This window comes from Nerophis lumbriciformis, linkage group LG23 (genome assembly GCF_033978685.3).
Source record: "Nerophis lumbriciformis linkage group LG23, RoL_Nlum_v2.1, whole genome shotgun sequence".
Lineage (NCBI taxonomy): Eukaryota > Metazoa > Chordata > Actinopteri > Syngnathiformes > Syngnathidae > Nerophis > Nerophis lumbriciformis.
Window position 1 is genome coordinate 19219365 of NC_084570.2, and position 13997 is coordinate 19233361.

The window sequence follows — 13997 nt, forward strand, 5'->3', positions numbered from 1 at the left end:
TTTTTACCGAAATTGCATTTTGTAGTTCTTTAAAAAAATAAATACTATATTGTACTGGTTTCGAAGGGGAAAATCCCAAAATGGCCCCTAAATCTTTTGATTTGTCTGTGGCCCTTAGTGGAAAACGTTTGGGCACCCCTGGTTTATACAAATTTGGTTTATGCCATGTACATAAACAGATAATATTAAGTCATATATCTTCTACTAAAGTGTAAGTAAATACATTTTTAAGCAATAAGATATACATGAGGGTCAGGCAAGTCCTTGTGGTGCATTTCAGATGAAAACACCAATATTTACAAATAATGTGAATTTTTGAACACATCAGCTTGTTAGCGTTAGCACTTAGTTCACTCGGGTTGAGGCTAATACAGTGGTACCTCAACTTAAAGGTACCTTAACTTACAAGTAATTTGAGATACGAGCCGTCTCTCAGCTTCTTGTTACGCTTTGAGTTGCTAACAGGCCTTGAGTTAGGAGCATTTCCACTGTTGGTTTGAATAATACTTGTAACAGAGTCGTGGCCGCTAACGACAAACATTTATCCATGAAAATACTGAGAAGCTGCAGATGCTGTGTGTGCTGTGTCAGTGGGATCTGTCTAGTCCTGACTCAACAAACTGGACGGTCGATTATTACGTTTGTTACATATCGCTTTTTGTCAACAAACCTCTCTGGTCTGTCACTCAAATATGTCCTTGTGCAACATTAACCACAATTTCTTAGTTCCTACCTGGAGCTAATGTTGCCTGAAAAGAAACAATGAAAACAAGTCGTTTATAATAAACAGACTTGGCAACATTGGGCCAAGAAGCAGCCTGAAGGAGACACTGCATTAGTCCGGACTCAAGGTAAATGCTTAACAGTATTTTTACATTACTTTATAAAACTACTACTACTAATCGCTATTGTTGTTTTTTAAACAAAATGTATTGTCTAAAAGTTTGTTTTTCTTTTTAAAATGCATGTGTGAATTGATTTCAATTTATTTTTATAAGCAATGTTGATTTGTGATCCAAGTGTTTTGCGCTAGCAGCTCGGCCCTGGAACGCATTGTGCTCTCAGGTTGAGGTACCACTGTAACTACACAAATGGGGTGTCGATGACTACCATGTAACAACATTAATAGTGAATATTTGATGTGATTGACCTTTGTTCCACTCATTTACTGCCTGTTCAATGTCACATATGTCCTCACACAACGAGGTCGAAGAGTCCCAGTGTACAGCCAGAGTAACTATAAACATGCTACCAATTAGCATTAGCATTTTTACGTGCCAATTTCAACACCTCCACTTTTGGTTATGAAAACTACAAATAAGATGCATGTTACAATCTGTTACAAGCTGTTTCGTAATAAGTTCAATTCTTACAGTATGATTAAATTGTAGGGCTCAACAAAAGACAGGACTGAAACATTAATGGCAATGACTACTTCCTGACTACGGCAACATACCATAGTCTATACACAACTGCCATTTAATGTCTTGGAATTGCAACTGCATGCAAATTCTGCTATTTAATACGTGCAAATGAGACTAGGAAGTGTAAGAAAACAAAATATTACAACTGGACAGCACAGTTATCATTATCAACTCAGAATTAAATGTAAAATAAAACTGAGTTGTTATTATTAAACAATTAACGTTTATTAACCCAAACACAAACAAAAGTACAGAAAAGTTGTACCATTGAGTGCTGGTATCGATTTCCAGGTGCTAGGTAAATGGGAACCCATCTCTAGTCATGTCTGTGGATGTTCTCTTTCATCCAGGTTATTGAACGGTATTCTCAGGGAATTCAATCGATCGCAACTGGACAGTTCGGTTTGTCTTAGAAGATGTTTTTCCAAGTAGGCATCATTAGTTCATGCTAATAGACTTAAGTTGGTCAGATCTAGTCTTAGACTTAGATTTATCAGATCTAGTCTGACTATACAGTTCAGTCTGATTATATCCAGAGCTGACCAATTTCTCTCTATGAACATGAACTGATGGTGCCTACTAGATCTGACTAATCTATGTCTATGAGCATCAATCAATCAAGCAATAAATCATCATTTATTTATATAAGCCTTAATCACAAGTGTCTCAAAGGGCTTTACAAACCACAACGACATCCCCTGATCTGAACCCACAACCGGGCAAGGAAAAAACCCAAGCTGGGAGAAAGGAGAAACCTTACAAAGGGGCCAAAATTGTGGACACCAAACTCATGGGTGACCGGCTGCAATTGACGCCGAGTGGGTACATTATTAAATTGTTAAATGAAAAGATAATGTGAGAGTCCAGTCAATCATGAAGCTAGCAGAGGGTCGTAGGTCTCCTTCAAGTAGACAAGGCAGAGATGTCACCAGCTGTGCATAGAAGAGTGGTGGTACAGTCAGAAACAGTATATAAATGGAATGTAACTTTATTGTCATTGCACCTAAAAAGTACAACAAAATGTAATTTTCAGTACAAGCTCAAAGTCCAAAAACAGACATACAGTATATAGGGTGTAGACAGAGCAGGAAGAATGATGGGTCGCCACGGGGGCTGTGCCCTATAAATGAGTTTTAAGGTGGAACTAATGACTTAAATTATTTAAAAACAGTCTGGTGCCAGAAAAAAGACCTAATAGCCATGATAAGCACATACTGTATACACGTTACGACACAGAAACCACAAGACTTGCAACAGAAAGAGAGGGGTGGGGGGCATCCAGTGTTGAAGCTGCAGCCTTTCTGGCGCTGCTCCAGCCATCATTCGCACCTAAAAGGGTTAAGCGGTGGCAATGCCATGGGGTGGGGGTATGTGTATGTGTGGAAGTCCATGATCCATGGTCTGTTCAACTCCCCGGGTGTTGTTGAAGGAGGGAGGAATTCAGAGCGGCTATCACTGGGATGTTTACGGCACGGCCTCGCCAAGGCCATTTGAAGGATTCAAATTGTAGCCAAGGCTTGTTGTTTAACCCCCAATTCCAACCCTTGATGCTGAGTCCCTGCTTGGCACTCAGCATCAAGGGTTGGAATTGGGGGTTAAATCACCAAAATGATTCCCGGGCGCGGCCATCGCTGCTGCTCACTGCTCCCCTCACTTCCCAGGGGGTGAACAAGGGGATGGGTCAAATGCAGAGGACACATTTCACCACACCTAGTGTGTGTGTGACAATCATTGGTACTTTAACTTTTTAACTTTACCTTTTTTGTTTTCCAGGCGAGCCGACACATTTCAATGGTCTGTCTGATCTTAATCGTCAATTCTAGCTCTCATGTGGATCGGTCTTTGCATTAAATACTGATATCGAGGTAGCATCGGTAGCATTAACTGATGAAACCTACTTGGATTAGAGGAGAAACATCTTCAAGGACAACCTGAACAGTCAGTTACGATCTATGGAATGCCCTGAGAACACACATTACATCTATGTGACATTACTGACATCTAGTGGCCAGTGTACAGTACCACAAATGACACCATAGATTTAATCAATCAATCATTTAATCGATTCCTTTATTGTCATTGTCATAATAACACTTAAGTCATACATTTCAACGAGATTTTGTTTGAGATTTGTCCAGCGGCATAGAAACTGTATTGAAGTGCAGGTTGACCATAGTTTACAGTTTAGCACTGTTAGGAAGATGGCGAATAGAGGGACGTGGGGGTGGGAACAGTCAGATGTCTGATGGGTGTTACGTGGATGATGCAGCAATGCTATGTCCAGAGCACAATTTTTGAGGTGGTGAAGAGTGAGGTAATAAGATGGTCCGGGGCAGCAAAGGGGAAGGCTGTTCATTTAGCAGTCTCACAGCCTGGGGATACAGACTGTGAGACATTTTGGTGGTCTTGGCGCGAATCGATCTATACCTCCTTCCAGAGGGTAGCAGGTTGAAGAGGCCATGTGCTGGGTGGTATCTGTCCTTCAGGATGTTGTGTACTAGTTTTAGGCAGCGAGTTGTGTACATGGCACTCATCTCTGGGAGTATCGTCCTTGTAATTTTCCCCGCCGCTTTAACCACTCGCTGGAGGGCCTGTCGGTTCGCTTTAGTGCAGCTAGCAAACCAGACTAAAAAGCCGTAAGTGAGGACACTGCTGATGGCACAGTTGTAAAAGTTTACAACTGTGCCATGCATTGTTATAGTGTAAAATCAAACAAATTAGATCCGCCTATGAAAATCCTTATTCTAGATGTTTAATTTGAGAGTGGTCGCCACAAGGGCTTGGACCCGTAAGAGTTTTGAGGTGGGACTTAAATGCTTCTACTGAGGTCGCATCTCTAGCTATAACCGGTAACATGAACTGATGAAGCCTACTTGGATGAGAGGCGAAACATTTTCTAAGACAAACTGAACAGTCCAGTTGCGATCGATTGAATGCCCTGAGAATCGCGTTACACCCATGTGACATCACTGACACCTAGTGGCCAGAGAACAGTACTAAATGTCACACAAAAATAAATGGCGCCATAGATTTAGTGATCCATTCTATGAACATCCTTAGCCCTGATGTTTAACTTGAGATGTTTAGCATTTTAAGGATGATTAATCTGTGTCTGAGAAGGAATATCTTTTTAGTTATTTGTCAGTGCAACAGATTTGTTTTGCTCCAAGTCAGTAATGTTTTCTCCTACAATAATTGTCGATGAGTGCAATGCAACACACATGAAATCGCACTTAATGACGAGCTTCCCACTCCTGTCCTCCTTATTTTCTGTTTGTTTCCCCTCAGGTCAGTATACAGTGATGATGGCCCACTTCTACCTGAAAAGGAAGATTGGATATTTTGTCATCCAGACATATATGCCATGTTTCATGACTGTAATCCTGTCCCAGGTGTCATTTTGGCTAAATAGAGAGTCTGTTCCTGCGCGGACTGTGTTTGGTGAGTGAAGCCCGCGCGCACCGCCGAGACTAATAAGAGCAGTTAAGACTTATTAGAGCCTCCTTTCCCGATGACTTGCCACAGAGCAATTTGAACTTGTCACCTTTGTTTGCACCCAGGAGTGACCACGGTGCTGACAATGACCACCCTCAGCATCAGTGCCAGAAACTCCCTCCCTAAAGTGGCCTACGCGACAGCGATGGACTGGTTCATTGCCGTGTGTTACGCTTTCGTCTTTTCGGCCCTGATCGAGTTTGCTACTGTGAACTACTTCACCAAGAGGAGCTGGGCGTGGGACGGCAAGAAAGCTTTAGAAGCGCAGCACCCAAAGGTACGTGTCCTGGTCTAATATCCATCCTAAAAAGTCTTAAGACCCTAACCCTCGAAGAAGACATGTCGCTGATTTCACATGAAGTAGCCCATTAACGCACATTTACGGCTGAGCCATTGGGATGTTCGATCAGGGTTTTATGTTGCCGATTTCGATATCGATCATCCATGAGTGAGCTTGTCCAATACCGATCACATGTATTAACTGTATCTATATACACTATATTGCCAAAAGTATTTGGCCACCCATCCAAATGATGAGAATCAGGTGTATAAAATCAAGCACTTAGGCATGTAGACTGTTTCTACAAACATTTGTGAAAGAATGGGCCGTTCTCAGGAGCTCAGTGGTTTCCAGAGTGGAACTGTCATAGGATGCCACCTGTGCAACAAATCCAGTCATGAAATGTCCTCGCTCCTAAATATTCCAAAGTCAACTGTGGGCTTTATTAGAAAATAATGGAAGAGTTTGGGAACAACAGCAACTCAGCCACTAAGTGGTAGGCCACGTAAAACTGACAGAGAGGGGTCAGCGGATGTTGAAGCGCATAGTGCAAAGACTTTCTGCACAGTCAGTTGCTACAGAGCTCCAAACTACATGTGACCTTCCAATTAGCCCACGCACAGTACGCAGAGAGCTTCATGGAATGGGTTTCCATGGCCAAGCAGCTGTATCTAAAAAACATCACCAAGTCCAATGCAAAGCGTGAGATGCAGTGATATAAAGCACGTCGCCACTGGACTCTAGAGTAGTGGAGACGTCTTCTCTGGAATGATGAATCACGCTTTTCCATCTGGCAATCTGATGGACGAGTCTGGGTTTGGAGGTTGCCAGGAGAACGGTACATTTCTGACTGGATTGTGCCGAGTGTGAAATTTGGTGGAGGAGGAATTATGGTGTGGGGTTGTTTTTCAGGAGTTGGGCTTGGACCCTTAGTTCCAGTGAAAGGAACTTTGAATGCTCCAGGATACCAAAACATTTTGGACAATTCCATGCTCCCAACCTTGTGGGAACAGTTTGGAGCGGGCGCCTTCCTCTTCCAACATGACAGTGCACCAGTGCACAAAGCAAGGTCCATAAAGACATGGATGACAGAGTCTGGTGTGAAAAAACTTGATTGGCCTGCACAGAGTCCTGACCTTAACCCGATAGAACACCTTTGGGATTAAATAGAACATAGATTGAAAGCCAGGTCTTCTCGACCAACATCAGTGTGTGACCTCACCAATGCGCTTTTGGAAGAATGGTCGAAAACTCCTATAAACACACTCTGCAACCTTGTGGACAGCCTTCCCAGGAGAGTTGAAGCTGTAATAGTTGCAAAAGGTGGACCGCAATCATCTTGAACCCTATGGGTTACGAATGGGATGGCACTTCATATGGGAGTCAAGGCAGGTGGCCAAAAACTTTTGGCAATATAGTGTATTTTTTTAGTACTGGTGTGTGCGATTCATCAAGAACATGCTCACAGTATTTAAAGTGGTTCTTTATTTTCAGTTTTTACTTACAACTGTTAGAGCAAAACAAAGTAAATAGCACAAAATAACTAAACAAAAGCAAAAACTACTATCCACTACTAAGTGGACAGTAAGTCCTCCATTTGTAAACAATGACAAATACGACAAAAACAACTATAAGTACCGTATTTTCTAGCCTATAAAGCGCATCAGAATATAAGTCGCACCCACCAAGGAAGAAAAAAAAAAGTTTCTTATAGAAGCCGCACCGGACAATAAGCCACAGATATATACGTTGTGAAATTAGTTATTTACACAGAAATATTTTGTAAATGTTTATTTACATACCTTAATTGTTTCCGAACAGTGTCTGTAACAGGGGAGTAAAACGGCCGATCAAACAAAACAGAAGTCATCGTCGTGGACCTACTAGCTGCGGAAGCTTGCTCTCCAATCAGCTAAACACGCTGACGTTTTGATGAATTTATGAAACTGAAACAATGCAAAAAGAATGACGTTGTAAGTTAATACTAACACAAACACCTGCAAACGTGTTAGCATATTAGCTAATGCGTACAAATATGCATTGAAACACTCCTACAGACATCACACATGGGACGGTTTGGCCGATAAATGCTTTAAAATGTAATATCGGAAATTATCGGTATCGGTTTTTTTATTATCGGTATCGGGTTTTTTTTAAACCTTTTTTTAATTTTTTTTTATTAAACCAACATAAAAAACACAAGCTACACTTACAATTAGTGCACCAACCCAAAAAAAACTCCCTCCCCCATTCAAACTCATTCACACTCATTCACACAAAAGGGTTGTTTCTTTCTGTTATTAATATTCTGGTCTCTACATTATATATCAATATATATCAATACAGTCTACAAGGGATACAGTCCGTAAGCACAAATGATTGTGCGTGCTGCTGGTCCACTAATAGTACTAACCTTTAACAGTTAATTTTACTAATTTTTATTAATTACTAGTTTTTATATTGTTTTACTTTTTTATTTTTATTCAAGAAAATGTTTTAATTTATTTATCTTATTTTATTTTATGAATTTTTAAAAAAAGGACCTTATCTTCACCATACCTGGTTGTCCAAATTAGGAATAATAATGTGTTAATTCCACAACTGTATATATCGGTATCGGTTGATATCGGTATCGGTAATTAAGAGTTGGAGAATATCGGATTTCGGCAAAAAAGCCATTATCAGACATCCCTACTTGCAAACGTTGCTTGGCGTTGTGAATGAAGAATTTACTTAAGTAGAAACACTACGTTATGGACGACTAATGGACGGAGCGGCACTTCCACTTCCGGTTTAAGGCACTAAACAGAAGGAAATACATTCAACCTGCACCACTTGCAGTGAGCAAACTGGTCCAAAAGATGGCGCCACAGCACAAACAATAACACGCCTTTTTAGTGTCTATCGGTGATTTATGTTGAATACAAAACATAAAAAATAAAACGAGTAAATCTTTATGTCATATGCACGACTGGTATCTCCCCGAAGTAATTGTAGCCCTAGTATTTGTTGTGAAAACATTAACATGTTGTGTAAATGTGACAAAAATAATTTTATCCAGGCTTTATAGTTTAGTCTTAGTGACAGCCTACCTCGGAGGTGTTGATGTTGTGGAAGACGACATGACACTATAGTGTTTGCATTTAAGGTGCTCGAGCATAGCGTCGTCTTTTGCACTCGTGGCTAGGATGTACTTCCCCCGTGGGTTAGCGGTATAACAAAATAAAAGCACATTCAAATCTTATTAAGTAACGCGTCGACAATAACAATAATTTGTCCACAATTGTTTATTGTCAACATTCTCAATTATGTTGATACATTGTTGCAGCTCTAATGTTAGCTTCATCCTCCCTCTCCAGTGATAACACTACTTGTAAAAAAAAGTAGTTCATTTGCCGCAATAGAGGTGAAGACTCTGAACTTAGAGAAGCTGCTCCACACCGTGTATGAACGAGAGATGTTACGTTCGCAAATAAATCGAGTATTTCGAACAGTCGTTTTAAGTAAACAATGACAACCGATTCCCAGTTGTGAGCCGTTCGTGTGGGAGACATTTTTTATGCACGTGCAAATGTAGCTTCGGCAATTGCCCACTCTGCACATCTTTGCCACCCGACTGGCATCTGGACTAGAAAATGAGTCAGAGTTGAAGGAAACTTAGAAGCTTTTTTTAAATACATAATGTACATTATATAGTTGAGGTTTCTGTGGTTTATCTGTTATACAGCGCTCAATACCGGGGTAGAACGGAATATACGTTAGGTAAGGAACAATTCCCTGACGAGCAGGGGAAACCTGCGAAAAACAGGCTTGTAGGGATGATATAGCCTCTGTGTTTTTTCTGACCTAACGTAATGTACATTATATATATTTTTTTTTAAATACAAAAATATAGATTGTTATAGATAGTTGCTTATTAACATGCAAATTAGTAACATATTTTCTCTTAACTAGTCATTATTAAGTATTTATTAATGCTTTATTCGGCATGGTCTTATTATAACCCTAACCCTCTAACCCTGGCCCTAACCCTCTAACCCTAACCCTAACCAAAAAACTTTGTTACATAGAATATGTTCCCCATACTAAAGTGTTGCCAAAAACATGTAACTTTGTCTTGAATTTGAAAAAAGCCAACATTTTAGTTTTCACTAAAGAAGGGTTCGGTGAATGCGCATATGAGACTGGTGAGGTTCGGTACCTCCAACAAGGTTAAAGGGGAACATTATCATAATTTCAGAAGGGTTAAAACCATTAAAAATCAGTTCCCAGTGGCTTATTTTATTTTTCGAAGTTTTTTTCAAAATTTTACCCATCACGCAATATCTCTAAAAAAAGCTTCAAAGTGCCTGATTTTAACCATCGTTATATACACCCGTCCATTTTCCTGTGACGTCACACAGTGATGCCAATACAAACAAACATGGCGGATAGAACAGCAAGGTATAGCGACATTAGCTCGGATTCAGACTCGGATTTCAGCGGCTTAAGCGATTCAACAGATTACGCATGTATTGAAACGGATGGTTGTAGTGTGGAGGCAGGTAGCGAAAACGAAATTGAAGAAGAAACTGAAGCTATTGAGCCATATCGGTTTGAACCGTATGTAAGCGAAACCGACGAAAACGACACGACAGCCAGCGACACGGGAGAAAGCGAGGACGAATTCGGCGATCGCCTTCTAACCAACGATTGGTATGTGTTTGTTTGGCATTAAAGGAAACTAACAACTATGAACTAGGTTTACAGCATATGAAATACATTTGGCAACTTTGAGAGTGCAGACAGCCCATTTCAGGCGCGCTAAGAACATATATTTTTCCACGATTTCAGCACTCAGGTTAACCATACCTAAATAGACACAAAATACTGCATTACACAAGACTACCCGAATGTACTCGAATGATTGAAAAAAATAAATGTTTTTAAGCTAAATTATTGGTAAACACAGTTTATGTATAATTATTTACGTAAAACCGCGAGTAATGAATAAAGTTTTCATCAATTAATATATTCTGTAGACATCCTCATCCACTCTCTTTTCCTGAAAGCTGATCTGTCCAGTTTTGGAGTTGATGTCAGCATCTGCTTTGAGTGCAGCAGGATATCCACACATTCTTGCCATCTCTGTCGTAGCATAGCTTTCGTCGGTAAAGTGTGCGGAACAAACGACTAACCATTTTGTCGGCTTTCCCCACAGCCTCGTATTTTGAACAAATTTCGTCCAATTTCTTGCCACTTTCGCATCTTTGGGCCACTGGTGCAACTTGAATCCGTCCCTGTTCGTGTTGTTACACCCTCCGACAACATACCGACGAAAGTGAGAAAATGGCGGATTGCTTCCCGATGTGATGTCACGTTGTGACGTCATCGCTCCGAGAGCGAATAATAGAAAGGCGTTTAATTCGCCAAAATTCACCCATTTAGAGTTCGGAAATCGGTTAAAAAAAATATATGGATTTTTTTCTTCAACATCAAGGTATATATTGACGCTTACATAGGTCTGGTGATAATGTTCCCCTTTAAGAACCACTGCATTATGTTCTTTGCAAGTGTATGTAAACTTTTGACCACAACTGTATATATATATATATTGTATATTTTCTATACAGTTGTATACAATTATATACAGTTATATACAGTTTATAATTTTTTTCGGAAAATTTTAAATATATATTTTTTTTTTGTGCACCCCTAGTCTGTAGAGCGTTTTAAACCGTTTGTCCACTGTCCTCTGTCACGCCGCAGAAGCGAGACCCGGCGGTGCTGTCCAAGAAACCCAACAACGTTTGCTCGTCAGCCGTCAACTACGCGCCAAACCTCGCCAAGGACGCCTCCATAGCCACCATCTCCAACACCACGGCCGTGCAGCTCCGCGCCACCGAGACCAAGATGGCGGACCCGAAGAAGACCTACAACAGTGTCAGTAAGATCGACAAAATGGCCCGGATAGTTTTCCCCGTTCTTTTCGGAACCTTCAACCTGGTGTACTGGGCCACGTATCTGAACAAGGAACCAGGGGTTAAAGGAGTCGCTGTGTCAACCTAACCCCTTTTTTGAACGTTGTCTTTTTTTTAGATGGAAGAAGGAAATCAACTTTGGAAAGCCGCAATGGAATTCTGTCCTATTTTCATTTTTGTTGGTCTTTATTTGCCTAAATGGCCTGCTTGATGGCATTGTGACTTTGAACAGTGCTACGCTTCTTCTTCTTCTTCTTCTTCTTCTTCTTCTTCATTCACCCTGCTGCAGTTGGCATGACGCACTCCACATAGCAGCTGTGAAAACCACATACACGTACATGCATACAGCATATACATACAATACATGTGTATGTGTGTGCCGGCACAGGAGCACTCTGTTACTAACAATCCACTTCCCTTTCCCGATCCATTTTTGGAAGTAGGCATCACGTTGTTGCCATGAGCTAATTGCCTGAGATGCTCTGCGCTTACAAAACTGGAGGAACTGCCATATTTCCATGCATTTATTTAACAAGGTATTTTTTCGGTGGAATCCCTTCAGCCTTTTGTGCATTGATCAACTACTTTCAGCGCTTTGTTGTTGTGTTTTTAAAGTGAACCCCTTCTCCTCTCGGAAGGGAGTGAGTGTTTGTGCATCTTAAGGCGAACATTTAAAGCCTTGCACTGCAAGTCGGGTTCCCCCAAAATGCCTCCTGTCTGGGAGGTGATAGTATATATATATATATATATATATATATATATATATATATATATATATATATATATATATTTATATATATATATATATATATATATATATATATATATATATATATATATATATGTATGTATGTATGTATGTATGTATGTATGTATGTATGTATGTATGTATGTACAGTATGTATGTATGTATTTATATATATATATATATTTATATATATATATGTATATATACGTACGTATATATGTATATATATGTATATATACATATATAAATATATGTATATACATACATATATACATGTATGTATATATATGTGTATATATGTATATAAATATATGTATATACAGTATATACATGCATGTATATGTGTATGTATATAAACATATATTTGTATATAAATATATATATACACATGTGTGTATATATACTGTATATGTGTATATATGTATATATATATAGATACATATATATACATATATATGTGTAGATATATATATCTACACATATATATGTAGATATATATATCTACACATATATATACATATCTACACACATATATATACAAATATATGTATATATATACGTGTTGATATATATATATCGACATTTATATATACAAATATATATTTGTGTATACATACACATATATACTGTATGTATGTATATATATATATATATATATTAAAATATATGTATATATATATATATATACGAATATATATATATATGTGTAGATATATATATATATATCGACACATTTATATATACATATATGTATATGTGTATACATACACATATATACTGTATATATATATATATATATATATATATATATATATATATATATATATATATATATATATATATATATACATACATATATATACATATATATATGTATACAGTATATATGTGTATATATACACATATATACTGTATACATATATATATATATATGTATACAGTATATATGTGTATGTATATGTATAAATGGAGTCATTTGATTGGTTTCGCTTTTTAAACCCTGTAAAACGGTTTTAAACTCAATTTACCGGAAGGGGGCGCTGGAGTCAGGGTGACGCACTAAGCGCGTTTTAACCGCGCGACCTAATTTGTGTTCTACTTTTATGGTAAATAAGCCTTAAGTCATTATCAATGTAAAGTTGAATGTACATTTTTCTTCTAGTGCTGTCAAATGATTTTGTTTTTTTGGGGAATCAGATTAATCACACTTTTGAATTTGGATTAATTATTATGAATTGATTAATGACGATTACTCGCTTGCATAATTTAAATAAACTTTAAAAAAAAAAAAAAAAGAAGCTTGTTTTTTAATCAGATTTATCACACTTTTGAATTTGCATTAATCATGATTAATCACAGGTCGTTACTCGCTTGCATAATTTAAATACACTTTTTTTTTAAAAGCCTATTTTTTTAAATCCAATTTATCACACTTTTGAATTCGGATTCATCATGATTAATCAAAGGTTGTTACGCCCTTGCATACTTTAAATTAACTTCAAAAAAGAGCCCATTTTTAAATCAGATTAATTACACTTTCGAGTTTGGTTTCATCATGATTAATCACAGGTACTCACTTGCATGATTTCAATTAACTTAAAGAGTCCATTTTTATATCAGATTTATTCAATTTTTGAATTACGATTCATCATGATTAATCACAGGTTATTACTGGCTTGCATGATTTAGTTTAACTTAAAAAAAAAACAGCCCATTTTTTAATCAGATTATTGACACTTTTGAATTTGGATTAAACATGAATAATCACAGGTTATTACTGCCTTGCATAATTTAATTGAAAAAAGAGCCCATTTAAAAAAAACCATCTGATTAATCACACTTTTGAATTTGCATTCATCGTGATTAATCACAATACTCGTCGGCATAATTTAAATGAACTTTAAAAAACGAGCACATTTTAAAAATCAGATTAATTACACTTTTAAATTTGGATTAATAATGATTAATCACAGGCTATTACCGTATTTTCCGCACCATAAGGCGCCCTGGGTTAAAAGCCGCGCCTTCAATGAACGGCATATTTCAAAACTTTGTCCACCAATAAGCCGCCCCATGTTGCAAGCCGCATC

At 38.1% G+C, this 13997-nt stretch overlaps 1 protein-coding gene across 1 annotated transcript in view; it reads left to right on the plus strand.

The window, feature by feature from the left end:
- Positions 1–11922, plus strand: part of LOC133622358 (gamma-aminobutyric acid receptor subunit alpha-5-like) — an 87561-nt gene extending 75639 nt beyond the window's left edge. Inside the window, exons 9-11 of the mRNA XM_061985002.1 lie at positions 4713–4865; positions 4985–5196; positions 10948–11922. Of these exons, the coding sequence (XP_061840986.1) occupies positions 4713–4865; positions 4985–5196; positions 10948–11247 (665 nt within the window). The 3' untranslated portion in view covers positions 11248–11922. The remainder of the gene's footprint in view (positions 1–4712; positions 4866–4984; positions 5197–10947) is intronic.
- Positions 11923–13997: the final 2075 nt, after the last annotated feature.